The sequence below is a fragment of the Dermacentor andersoni genome, chromosome 10 (assembly GCF_023375885.2).
Source record: "Dermacentor andersoni chromosome 10, qqDerAnde1_hic_scaffold, whole genome shotgun sequence".
NCBI classification, from domain to species: domain Eukaryota; kingdom Metazoa; phylum Arthropoda; class Arachnida; order Ixodida; family Ixodidae; genus Dermacentor; species Dermacentor andersoni.
The window spans coordinates 135,430,118-135,443,831 of record NC_092823.1 but is presented as its reverse complement, the minus strand read 5'-3'; the positions used below and the strand labels follow the sequence as shown (position 1 = coordinate 135,443,831).

The window sequence follows — 13,714 nt, the reverse complement described above, 5'->3', positions numbered from 1 at the left end:
AACCCCAGGTGGTCGAAATTTCCGGAGCCTCCCACTACGGCGTGCCTCATAATCAGAAAGTGGTTTTGGCACGTTAAACCCCATAATTTTTAATAATATCTTTATTTCCTAGCTTGGTTGTCATTTTCTGAGGGATAACTGTCCTGCATGTTGATAATGCAAGATAAGGCTTTTGTCAGATGGGCTGTGCACATATCCGCTATCAATTCTGTGATGGACATGGGAATGCAGGAGTGAAGCCTGTTTGTCACCTTGCATGAAATCAAACGTGGAAAGATATGCCAAAAGAACTTGTGTGAGAATATGGCACTCATTTGAGGACAGGCTTTCTAATCATTCTTATAATTTGATCTTGGAACTGTTTCAGTGCATAGGAGAGCTAACACCAAAGTGCACCTCCTCACTTCATGTAGTAATGGAACTATACGCGATTTTGTCAAATTCAGCAAGCTTCATGTAACATGGAAGAAGAGTGGGGATGGAAGAACAGTTAAATGCCCACAAATACGAGGCTTGATTCTTCATAGTCACGAGAGAACGTGGCACAAGTATGTTCTTCCATGCGCAATTCGCCGCAAGTGGTTGGGCAGCAGTGTCAAATGATGAAAGGTTGGCATTAGTAGCAAGGACAGAGACTCAACAGGGACCATGGTACCAGCAGCAAATAATCCAAAACAATAAAATTATCTTTGTTTGACGATGGTATTTCAGCAAGGGCAGAAAGCAGCACGCTATCCACAGCAATTTCATCTGTGACACAGAAGCCCCAGAATTCTGAAGAAAATTTCTAAAATGACCTCATGGGTACGGCACTGTTGTACCAGGAATTGTTCTCAAAACTTTTTCACTCAATAAAACGCTTGCTATACAAGTGCCACGGGGAGGAAGACGCCACTGCAGCCACCACGAAACGAGACACCACCGTTCCAGGAAAACGTAACTTTGCAACCAAGCCGATCCTTGAAGGCCATGCTCGCGACAGAAAGTGTATAACCGGTGTCCACTAATGCAAATAAACGCATGCACTTTGTTCTTTAACATTAAAACAAGCAGAGGAATGTTTGGCCCAGACGACTGTCCGGTGATATTACCTCTATTGGCGGCGCTATATATATATAATGGCATTGATAGATTATAAAATACAAATACAGGGCCTTTCCTGCCGCATGACAAGGTTTTTACCACTGTCTCCAAGTGTTTTGCTTCTAAGCTGATGGAAGCCTTGACATACGTGAAAAGCGGTGCCATACGTGAAAAGCGGTGCACAATTCCAAGTCAGTGCAAATATGTAATGTATAAAAGGTACCACAAACAGAAGAAAAATCAAACAACCATAAGGTGCGTTGTGCGTGCCGCAACCTGCAGTTTCAAAGAAACATTGTGGTTACGAGCAATTTTAATGGAGCCGGCTACAGTGTAATGTTCACGGCGGTGCTCGCACACCCGTGCACAACACAACGTCGCAAAAAGCAGCGAGTTCGCGGGCGCGACTCCCAACTGTTCGGACGACGCATTGGCGTTCAGTCTTGCAACTGTTGCCGGGCATTAGGGTATTCCCGTGGGAGTGATGAACGATATGGCATCACCGAAGGCTCCCCACTGGACGCGGTTGAGCTGGAAGTACGCCACCCAGGCGACCAGCACAACGGTCCACAGCGAGGCGCCGATCGCCGACCTGATCACATACGCCTTGATCATCCGCTGCTCCTCGAACGGCTGTCGGATGAAGGCTTCTCGAAAGAACCAGACCGCATTCACCAGCCAAAGGAACGGCAGCGCGAAGAAACCGCCCCGGTAGTACCACCGACATAGCCGCAGCTTCTCGTCGTCCTTGACTTTTCGCAGGTCCATTTTTGCGATTCTTCCTAGCCTTTGTGGAACCGCTGGCCTAAGAAAACGCTCGTCACGCGCACAGCAAGAGCTTCGAAATGTGATAAACGCATCTGACGATCAAACCACGGTTGGAACAGGCGTAGTAGGGGCCGCGACTTCCCTGGATTGCGTTGGCTTATTGTTGGCTCATAAAACCAAAATTACGACCAATGCCTCCTTTACTACATGCCTACCGCATCGCTAATCTTCCCATTGGAGCGGAGGTTCCCGTAGTTCTGGGTAGTCGCGGAGAGACGGCGCTCGCAGCCGACCCACAAATGCGGTTGTTTGCTTTAAATCAGGGGTACAATCAGGACTCGACGGGAACCAAAGGTCAGTGGGTCGCCTCGCATTGGGCGCTCACGGGAAGACTACAAATGAAGCTGTGCAAGGGGATATGGGCTGGACTAGTTTTGAAGTGAGGGAAGCCCGCAGTAAAATTGAGTACGAAGAACGGCTGAGGAATATGGAGGAAAGTTAATGGGCTGGGAGAGTGTTCAGGTATCTGTACAGGCAAAACATTGATTCACAGTGGAGGAAAAGAACTAGGAAGCTTACCAGCAAGTATGCGGCCTGTGGGGTGGGCAACACAGCAACAAAGAAGGTCAAGCGGAAAGTCAGAGAGGCTGAATTAATCTCATGGGTGGCGGCAATGGAAAAGAAACCTGCCATGAGTAACTACTTAAGGGGAAAAAACGAAATTAGGAAAGAAACCATTTATGATAACTCAAAGGGAAGCTCATTACTTTTCGAAGCGAGATCGGGATGCCTTAGAACACGCACCTATAAAGCGAGATATAAGAATGAAGAAGAAACATGTGCTTGCTGCGGTAAAGCTAGGGAAACGACGGAACATATTTTATTAGAATGTGAGGACGTCTACCCAGCGGTCGATTTAGGCACCACTGGCCTCCTTGAAGCCCTTGGGTTCAGCGGGAGCAGTGGTAAAGCAAACAGGTCCGCAATAGACATCAGTAAGAGGCGATTGGAGGATTGGTGGAAGAAAAGTAGGGAAACGACAAAAGACGGAGACGTACAAAAGCACAGTTCGCAATAGGGTATCAGAAAATTTGGACGTGGTAGTTCATAGTGGGTTTTTTTTTTTTTTTTTTTTTTTTTTTTTTTCATTGGTGAACATAGGTAGGATATTGGGCAGCATAGTAGTAAGAGCTTGGTGGCGCAAGCCACCGCCCCGTTCCAAAGGGGACGCTCATAACATCCATCCATCCATCCATCCATCCTTCCTGTTGCAGAGGAAGTGACGATTACTAGGCTGGCGCGCGCTTGACCAATGGCTTGACGAGAGACGGCGGGTCCTGCCTCCGGGATCACAACAGACACCGCTAAAATCTCGGAGGCAGGGCTACGTGATTTAGGTTTGCAGTGGCCACCGCAGCTAGCGCTCGCAGCTGATCCGGGTAAACCCGGGTGGGGAAGAGTCAAGAGAAGAGGGGCAGGAAGCAGCTTCACAGAACACCGAACACCTATGGCAGCTTCTCGGCTCACGCCATTGAGTTTCTCACTACATTACCCAGAGGGAGCTACGCTCAAACAACTGGACAAAAATACAAAGATGTGGATCGTTTATTTTTTGGGGCTTGTGCTAGCGTAAGCTATCGTAAGTACTTCACTTTTCCATTCGATGTGCCTCTACTATGCAAACCTACGCTTTCGGCTGCCTGATACTTCATTTCCAGGTTCCTTACCAGTTCCTTGTGACGCATCCCGCGGACCGCCGCACCGATCAGCCAGTGCTACAGTGTACTAGCGCCGAGAACGCATATTAGACGACACTGTTTATCTTAGGTTCCTTCAAACTTGTAAGAGCCTTTTTCACAATCACTTAAACGTAACATTACCTGGTTACGGTGCTGCTACACGGCAGAATGTGTAAATGGCAAATGACCCAAGTGCGGCATGTGCGCGCACTTGTTTAGAGAAAATAAGGAGTATTCATCATTTATCTCGCAATGTAAACGCACATTCCTGACACATGGTTCAGGTCTGCCGACCGCCGACTAAGGGCGGTAGTGAATGAAGTCGCTAAATGAGTGCTTTGCGGCGTCATTAAACGCACGGGAAAGAGCGTTCGTTTACATAGTAATATGAGCCTTTACATAGCAATATCGCTGCGCTGTCAACAGCCATTCTCTGGTAACCTTTCTCCGCAGCGTAACGCTCGAGTGCTCTGTGCAGATGTGACAAAGGTTGTGTGTGCGGTCGGTATTTGTGATTTTCTAGAAAGAAGCTTCATTACAAAGTGCATGATCAGGCTGCGTGGTCGTCCATTCTACTAGAGCGGGACAATCAATAAACGATACAAGCATGGACATACACATGCTTTTGCCAAATAACCCTTAAGGTGGGTCCATTTAATACTGGTGATTTAATCGTGGATGAAGACTGGGATGTTCTCTTTATGTGCTTGCTTCAAAGTAGGATAAATCGTAACTTGGCCAACAAATTTTACTAGTGTTATAAGGTTTTGTGAGAAAGGGTGTTGTGTATGGCTTTGTAACGAGTCATTGTCTCCGATCGCACGTGTATATCCCGGCTGGAAGTTATGTTCATGTGCTCAAGAGTGCTTCAGGAACCCTCTGAGCACTTGCACGTTGATATTACAGCCACTTGTGAATTCTGGTCCTATGTAAGCATTAAGGGGTTTTAGCACTCATCTTAGTGATAACCTTAGACGTTAATTCTATAGTGTATATTGTTAACTGACAAGCTGGGTCTGGTAAGTTTTACATCTTGACACTAAGAACCTGTGGCATGATGAGTTTGCGCAAAAGAACGGTGCAAGTGCCATCATATATACATTCATTGTCATTCACGCACACTATTGGAGGGACTCCAATCTACATTAAGTACAGCGCAATCGGCGCCAATACCAGTGGTCGCTCAATGTGTGGTTTGGAATTTACGCCAGTGCAATAATCAGTACCATCTTCAATCACGCACTGACTGGACAGCGTTATGTGAACGAAATCCTTGAAGGAGTGGTTGATGAGTTTCTCAGCAAAGTCCCGCTGTCACATCTTCCACTTCTGCTGTATCAGCAAGATGGGCCACCTGCATACAGCAGCAGCTGAGCACGAAACTGGTTGGGTGCTACTTTTCAAATAGATTGGAAGGCACGAGCCTGCAAAGAGGCCGGCTAGGTCACCTGACCTCTCCGTTAAGTTTCTTCGGTTATGTGAAAGATTGTGCCGGACGTCAGCTTAGACGGACGTCACATTAGTTCAAGGTAAGGATAACTGATGTCTGCCATAGAATTCCGGCATCGGTCATCAAGAAAGCCACTAAAGGTGTGATAAAATAGACAGTACTGCGTAGCTGCAAAAGGAGACCTATTTGAACACGTCCTCTAGGCTGATGTTCAACGCAGCTTACGAATTAATAGATAGTAAGAGCACACAGTTTTTTTTTTTTTTTTTTTGTGTGTGTGTGTGTGTGCCGACATTCTGATTGCCAGTTCGGCTCATAGAAGTGGTATATTTAATATCGTGAATGCATTGGTTTTGCCTTTTCTCTACAAGTTGGTCGCTTTCCAGTGTGTTTATTTCGCTTTTATTTGTTGACACGAACCTGTTTTTGCAGCACGTGTACACTTTCATGAAAAATAAAACGCTCACTTTATATTGGCTTTGGTCCGAAGCAAGTTTCTGGTGCGAAATATAACTTCGCCCGCACTCTTTCGATGCGGTGCGAGCAAAGTCTGGATTTTGAAACATTCTGTGCCTATTACATTGCTCTTCACATTTCGTGGGTGGTCAGAGCTGCACTTTGGCTGCGTTATCAAGGTGCTTTTGTTATCATTTATCAGTCGGCCTTGAGAGAGGGATAAGTGTGACGTAGAGAGAAAGGAGAAGCTGCGAAACCTGCTGTTGGGGCTCCTTCCGTACCATTATCAAGGTGGTGCGCTGTCTCTTCGGGTTTGCGATAGGCAATGCAGTTACTTTCAATCAGCTTATTTGAGGGCACTGCTTTATGATGCGGGTGAGAGTTCACTCGCATGGTATTTGCCACCGCAAAGCCCGCATCGGCATAGCAGGTCTACAATCGGACATATATGATCTACCGCAGAAGGGTACTCCGCAAGGATCAATAATATCTCCTTTCCTCTTCAACATCGGACTTAGAAAACTTGCTTTACAACTGGAAAACATCCCAAAACTCGGATGTGCCTTCTATGCCGACGATATCACTCTATGGGCAACCAAGGGTTCATACGGCGACAGAGAAAACACATTGCTCACAGCTATCGGATACATTGAGTCGTACCTAACCACAGCAGGAATGAGGTGTGCCCCACACAAGTCTGAGTACCTTCAAGTCCGGCCTAAGCAAACTAAGGAACATCGAGCCCCGCCAATACATCTCGAGATTGCCGGGCAACCTATAAAGCGCGTCCCGACCGCACGCATACTAGGTATGCATGTCCAGGAAAACAACGGCATAAAGCTAACCTCAGAGAAATTAAATCACGTTATAAGAAGCACCGCATCACTCATCGCCAGAGTAGCGCGCAGTAAAGATGGTTTCACAGAGGACGAAACCTTAAGACTGGTACAAGCCCTCGTCATCAGCCGTGTCACGTACGCACTACCGTATCAAGTGAAGCGCAAAAGCGAGACAGAGCGCATGGACACTCATATAAGAACGGCGTACAAAACGGCCTTACAGCTACCGTCAAGCACAAGCACAAAGAAATTACTAGCGCTAGGTGTATACAACACCTTTGAGGAGCTAGCAAGTGCCACGCTCATAGCGCAGAGGGAGCGCCTAAACAAGACTCAACAGGGAAGACACCTTCTTCAACGGCTAGGGTATCCGCTGACACCTCAGTACTGCAAAGAAGAAACACAACTCTTGCCTAACCACATTAGAGAGAACATTGTAGTAGACCCTATCCCCAAGAACATGCACCCCACCCACAATCAAGAAAAAAGAGCAGCGCGTGCTCGCATGTTGCACAAACGCTGTTTCAGAGACCCGGATACGTACTACATGGACGCTAGCCCGTATCCCTCGTCGCCACGTTGCGGGCCCAAATACACACTCGCCGTTGTCAATCAGGGGAACCTGGTAGCCTCAGCCTCCATCCGCGCCACATGCAGCGCAGCAGCAGAAGCAGCAGCAATCGCTCTCGCACTTCACGACGCCGAGAGCAAGGGAAGGTCCGCCCGCGTCCTTACGGACTCACAAGCGGCGTGTCGTTTATACATGAATGGAACACTCCCTATACAAGCCATTCGAATCCTGGGTCGCACACTAGAATGGACCCACGGTATCGTCTGGTGTCCCGGGCACGAAGGCCTGCGGGGCAACGAAGAGGCGGACTGCGCAGCTCGAGGTCTCACTAGCCGAGCGGCAGACCACACCGTTCTTCAGCCCCCGACAGACCGACGAGCGACCCACGAGTTATTAACGACAGGTCAACAAATATTACAGGACCAACGGCTCGGAAGAACGCAATACGCTCCCCCACACAAAGCTCTCAATAAACTCCAGGCAAGGGACTGGCGCCGCCTGCAAACTAACACATACCCACGCTTGTCTCGTCTACACGCAATCTCCCCAGACAGCTATACGTCCCGAACATGTCCCTGGTGTAGCAACCACATAGCGACACTCGCGCACATAACGCACGAATGCACCGACCGTCCGGGCGACACAATTTCGCCACGAGTCACAACACACACACTCACTACGTGGTCTTGGGGGGCGAGACTCTCCGAACTGGACCTGGGAAGCCAACTGGCGACCCTCGACCAGGCCCGGCGAGCCGCGATCGCCAGTGGAGCCCTGTCAGAGGGAACCACCCAGGAATAAACCGCGCAACAGCTTCTGCAATAATAAAGTTCCTCCTCCTCCTCCTCCTCATAGTTCGTGAGGTTATTTTCCAGTCGGTAAAATTGTACGCAATTAGTATGTCGCTGAAAACACTGCAGTTAGATGTCATTTTGGGATGCCAACAAATGCCTCATTGACACTTTGAAAATTATGAGAGTACTTCTCGAGTTAGATAATTGTAATTACCAAATTAAATCTCAGTAACGAAAGAATTACTGGCTACTACTCCACTTTACTGGAAACAATATGCACTAGGTTTTCTTCGAGTAACGGAACTGTTCCTTTTTTTTTTTTAATCTTAGGGCATGATAGCTGTGGAACACTCTCTCTCTTCATCCCTATACCCCGTTTTCCAGTGCAGGGTAGAAAAACGAACATGCGTCTGGTTAACCTCTCTGCCTTTCCTCTCTTCTATTTCTCTCTCTCTATAATTCACTCAGTAACCATAATGAGGCCAAGCCAGATTCACTCGAAATCAGAATCAACAGCAGTCATGTGCGGCAGCACTTATGCTCGGACTAGCAGAAAAAAAAAGAGGCTGCAGTTTTGCAGAAAGGCGAAGCAGTGTTAGTGATAGCCAAGTATGCGACAATTACACGAAGGAAGATTACACCAGCAAGGGGACTCAGGCTGTGAAATTGAACTGTCTCCTACTATGAGGTCTTGTATATACTTAGCGCCGTTACTTCAGTGCTCAAGTCTTCGAGGTCAAACGAAGTTTCTTGAAGTGCAAGAAATATATATATATATATATGTATCGTAAGGAACCGCTTTATTCCAGCCAAGCTCGGACTACTACCTCGAGGATTAAACTGTGCTGCTAGTGATGATATATGCAGATGATGAAGTTGAAAGTCAGGCATGTGTTGTGCCCATGCTAATTCTCTCTCGCTGTGGAAGCGGCCGCCTGGCTGCGCGTAAGTACTATAAAATGCGTCAAGTATTTGGTTTTAAGCGGGAGACATGCACCATCTCTGTGCCACAGCAACGGGAATCGGGTGGCGTTCTAACAAGCGAGACATGGTAATTGACAGGTGATATCTGCTCAACGACCGCGGAAAGTCGAATAAAACACCAGAAATTTTTTGCATAAGCCAGGAACGCACACAGGAGTCCAAAGAACTTCGTCACCAGGAGAAAAAGTCACAGCACAGTGGGTCAAGTCGTAACGAAACTTGCGAGCTTCCTGGGAGACGCCTGTGTTAAGCGGGGCGAGGCGACTGCACTCCGCGAGGCGAGACACAAACTGTTCCAAGAAAGGAACTGATGGGGGTACAGGAGTCGAAAGGAATGATACATCAAGAATGAAACTTGGTGAACAGCCATAGATGAAGAAAAAATGTTAAAAGCCAGTTGTACGTTGCGTAGCCATGTTATAGGCGAATGTCATGAACGGCAGGATTGCATCCCCGTTCGTGTGGCCAGGGTGGATGTACATCGCAATCATGTCAGAGAGGGTATGGTGAAAACACTCCGTCAAGCTGTTGGTCTGCGGATGGTAACTGGAAGTCGTCTTGCGAATTGTGTTAGAGGTGCACAGAACTTCGGTAAGGATAGAAGAGAGGAAGACTGCTGCGGTCACTGAGGAGAACGCGCAGAGCGCTGCGGTGTAAGATAATGTTGTGTAGAAAGAAATCGGCGACTTCAGCAGCAGTCCCGGATTGTAGAGATGCTGTCTCCGCATAGCGTGTTGGATGGTCTATGGCCGTTATAATCCAACGATTGCCATGTAAGGTCGTGGGAAGAGGACCGTACAAGTCTATTCCAACTACTTCAAAAGGCGAAGCGGGACAAGGCAGAGGTTGTAAAGAGCCAGAAGGAGCTGTTGGTCGTTTGCGGCTTTGACAATGAACGCAGGGTGCAACATACTTCGCAACGGCTGAAGATGGGCCAGGCCAGGAGCAGCGACTTCATATTCTGTTGTAAGTCTTGTGGTAGCCTAGATGACCAGTCGTCGCATGATCGTGAAAGGCTTCAAGCACCTCACATTGCAGAGAACATGGTATGACTGCGACCCATTTGTTGCCATCGATGTGATAAATGTTGCGATGTAAAACCTCATTGTGCAGCTTGAATTGATTAAGTTGTCGACGAAGTCAGGCGTTTGGAGGTGACAAAGAATCTTCCATGCGTTGGAGAATAGTTCAGCAGTATGGGTCGATGCGTTGGTGGGACACAAGGAAAGATGGGCTGTCGTGTCTTAGCCATTCGAGGGTTACAATGGGTAAAGCCGATGAAGAGGACTCAGGACGTACACAATCACAGAGAGGTTATGGTGAATCGTCATGATTCTTCAGAGGGTAGCAAGAGAGAGCATTGGTGTCTTGATGCTTCTTTGCAGCCCTGTAGGTGACATTGAAATCGTACTCCTGTAGGTGAAGCACACAGCAACCCAGGTGACCTGATAAATTCTTTAGCAATGAAAGCCAGCACAGTGTGTTATGGTCGGTAACGACTGTGAAATGGCGGCCATGAAGATATGGGCGAAATTTTTGCACTGCCCAACAGCAAGGCACTCCTGCTTGGTTATGGTGTAGTAATTCTCTGCACTGGTTAGTGCACGACTAGCATAAGTAATTACTCGTTCGCGGAATGTGTTGTCACGTTGCAGTAGAATGGCACCGAGACTGACTGCTAGCGTCGGTGTGAAAGATGGTGGGCGCGGTCGGATCAAAGTGGCACAGTACTGGGTCTGACGTCAGGGCATGTTGCAGAAGCAGGAAAGCATGTTCACATTCGTCGGACGAAACAAAGGGCGCATTACTGGCGAGGAGTTGATGGAGCGGGGACGTAAGCGTAGCGAAGTTGCATATGAAGTGCCGGAAGAAGCAAGTTCAAGAAAACTGTGCATGTCTTTTTGACGCAGTGGACACAAAATTCGAGGATGGCAGTAAACTTATCGGGGTCCGGTCGAATACCTTCTTTGCTGACTATGTGCCCCAGAACTTTGATGGCCTTGCTGGCGAAACTGCATCTGTGTGTGTGTGTGTGTGTGCGTGTGTGTGTGCGTGCGTGCGTTCGTGCGTGTGTGTGCGCGCGCGCGTGTTGAGCTGCAAACCAGCATTTGCAAGAGAGGCAAGGACTTCATCAAGACGTTGCAAATGTTGTGAGAACATGGTTGAAAACACAATGTCGTCGAGATAGCACAGACAGGTTTTCCATTTCAAGCCACACAAGACTTATCGATCATGGGTTCGAATGTGGCAGGCACATTGCAGAGTCCAAAAGGCATCGCACTGAACTCGTAGAGCCCATCAGGGGTAGCAAATGTCGTTTTTTCTTTGTTGGATTTGGACATCGGTATTTGCCAGTAGCCTGGTCTAAAGTCAAGGCTAGAAAATTATTCAGCACCGTGGAGTGAATCTAGTGCATCATCCATCCATGACACGGGGTAAACATCTTTGCGCACGATTTTGTTCAGCGCACGGTAATAGACGCAAGAACACACTGAGCTGTCTTCGTGACAATTGCAACGACATGAGTGTCAACAGCTCAAGTGACAGTTGATCCACGAGGCAACAATTGGGGTTCGAGAGTTTGGTTTATTGCAGTAAGCAATGCAGACCCCTCAGAGAAGCGAATAAGGCCAGGGGTAATCAGAATTGCTCGAGATAGGGTATGGTCATAGGGTAGAATGAGTACGCCGCCATCCACAATGTTACAGGAGTTGACACCTATAATCTCTTCTCTAGGTGGCCAAAGAACGTAATCGGAAGAGGTGACGAGACGAATGCGTTCTTCATGGTTAGGAAAAGAATTGCCAGTGGCATCCAGTTGTGTGAGGCGCTGACGACAAGAGGTGGAAGCAGACGCCAAAGAAGTCCCACCCCAAGATGAGTTCATGGGTCACTCACGAAATACCGCAAAAACAATGTGGTGAAGAATTTAGTCTATGGACACACGAACAGTACACGGTGCGATTGGACGAATAATAACGTTGGCTGCTGCACAAAGAGAAAGGCCGGAGTAAGGCAATTCTTGTGTTTTATAGAGTCCCGAACAGTCACATGGCAATAATCGCCAAGCGTCTTGTAACATGGAGCCACCTCAGAATTGCACCAAACAAAGATGATGGATGCAGCCAGTCTTGCCAGATAACTACATTTTGACTATTCTGTATTGTTTGCATTTATTGTGCAAAAGGAATTCTCGCAGAGAGTTTTATCTTCAGTGGCCTTCAGTTGACGTCATCTGCTACAACTAGCACATAAGTTAACTCCATAGCACCACTAGGATGGAGACATTGTGTCGTGGGATGCTTCCTTAAAAGTGGGCAAGAAGATTCTAAAGGAAAAGTGTGAGATGGTCACAGTAATAACCAAGGCATTTGGCATGGGAATGACCCAGCTATGAAGGTATTATCAGATGTGGACAAGCATATAATACTAAATGGCGCCTTGCACGAGTCCCAAGTGTCAAATGTAATGAGTATTGTGCATTGAAAGGGCCAAAAATGTTTTGTACATGCAAGGGAACACTATGGGCATTTGATAGCAGTTGCTTAGATGTACTACATTAAAGGGAACCAAACGAATTCCCTTAGACATAAGCATGCAGCAAATTCAAGGACTAGATGAAGCTTCAAAGAAACTGCATTTCATGTAGGATAGGTGTGAATGACCTTTGTGCATGAGATCAGTGACAAAAACACTAAATGAATGCAGTACAGTGTCTGTATCATATCTTGTGCAGACCAAACTAGCCTGGAGTTTCAGCATTCCTTGTCAGTACATTTAACTAGGCACTACATTGTTCAAAGTGCTATATTGTTCTACAAAACATAATATGCAAGATGTAGCATGCTAACCCTCGTGGCTCAACAACTACTGAACCGAAACCTCAATGAGCAGTGAAGCGTCCTTGTAATTTTCATCGTAACCATACTTTTGCTCTTGAAAGTGAACCTCTTTAGTGAATTTGCTTGTGTATTAATTTTTCTTTAGGAAAGTATTTTTTATACATGTTAATGTCTCAATCCTGCTTTCTCTTTCCGGAGCTAAAACAAAATGCCTCTTATTTCAATTTGATCTTTTGACCTAGGAAGCCATCATCTGGTGCTGTGTACAGCAAGCACATGCTTCGGGCAAGGAGGGAGCCAGCACCACATCTACATCAGCAAGAACCTCGGTGCTCAAAATAAACATTTTCTGTGCAAATACCTGTCTTTTTATACTTCCAGCATGAATTAATAAGTTTTTTTTGCCTTCACATGCAGGAAGGTTTATAGGAATAAATAGTGACTGTTGAATGCCCAGGAAAAGCCTTGAAGCCATTCTACTTGTACAGTGATAAAGTACATGTGTACTTGAACTTGATAGTACAGAAACGAAAGGCAAAGTAACAGGCAAAATGCTCGGGGCAGCAGTCGTATAAATGGTAGATGAACACAGCTAATTGTGCTGTCCAGTTTCATTCAGTTTGACGAAGTGTTGCAAGAATTGCCTTCAATATGAATCATTCAGTTTAGCCAGCTAAAGTCGAACTCGTACAAACTTTGGAATGTCTGCTGAGAATTTTAGCATACATGGTATGTGTGCATCCTTCAGCAGCATTACAAGCCCAATAAGGTTTTTGCGTTACTGTCCCCCCTCCCTTGGGGTTATTGTAGTGTCTACTTCAAGTGCTTGAGGGTATAATGGAGAATGACTCCAATTTGCTATAAATATGTGCAGTGTTGATGCAGAAATGAGAAGGCTATATAAATATGCAGGACAAGAGCTGGTAGGCCTGGTTATAAGCATGAATTAGAAATTTATAGATCAAAGGCAATATGAATACAATATGTTAAATGACATCCATATGTGGGAACTGCCCACATGAAAGGAAAGAAAGTGCAATGCTTGCAACCTACCAACACAAACATCAGTCGGGAAGGATTCTGTGAGGATCCACTAAGTGGACTATTTCAGCACACACTGATTAGGTAGAGCTCTAAGCTGGTAGAGCAAGCGGCAATCGTCACCGTGGGCTCTCGTGCTCTATTCAT

At 46.8% G+C, this 13,714-nt stretch overlaps 1 protein-coding gene and 1 long non-coding RNA gene across 3 annotated transcripts; one reads left to right on the top strand and one right to left on the bottom strand.

The window, feature by feature from the left end:
* Window positions 1-1,339: 1,339 nt before the first annotated feature.
* Window positions 1,340-2,084, bottom strand: pen-2 (presenilin enhancer, gamma-secretase subunit). Its single transcript, XM_050192936.3, has one exon. The coding sequence runs from the start codon at window positions 1,849-1,851 to the stop codon at window positions 1,546-1,548; it is 306 nt and encodes a 101-aa protein (XP_050048893.1). The 5' UTR covers window positions 1,852-2,084; the 3' UTR covers window positions 1,340-1,545.
* Window positions 2,085-3,416: 1,332 nt separating this feature from the next.
* On the top strand, window positions 3,417-12,884 carry LOC126545176 (uncharacterized). Of its 2 annotated transcripts, XR_008615160.2 has the most exons (3): window positions 3,417-3,490; window positions 3,570-3,692; window positions 11,421-12,884. It is a non-coding gene; the product is annotated as an uncharacterized lncRNA (long non-coding RNA). The 2 variants fall into 2 exon arrangements; XR_008615161.2 differs by lacking the exon at window positions 3,570-3,692.
* The last annotated feature ends 830 nt before the right edge of the window (window positions 12,885-13,714 follow it).

What these genes read in the sequence shown, in the direction of transcription:
- pen-2 (XM_050192936.3), bottom strand. Translation starts at nt 1,851, where the DNA reads ATGGACCTGCGAAAAGTCAAGGACGACGAGAAGCTGCGGCTATGTCGG.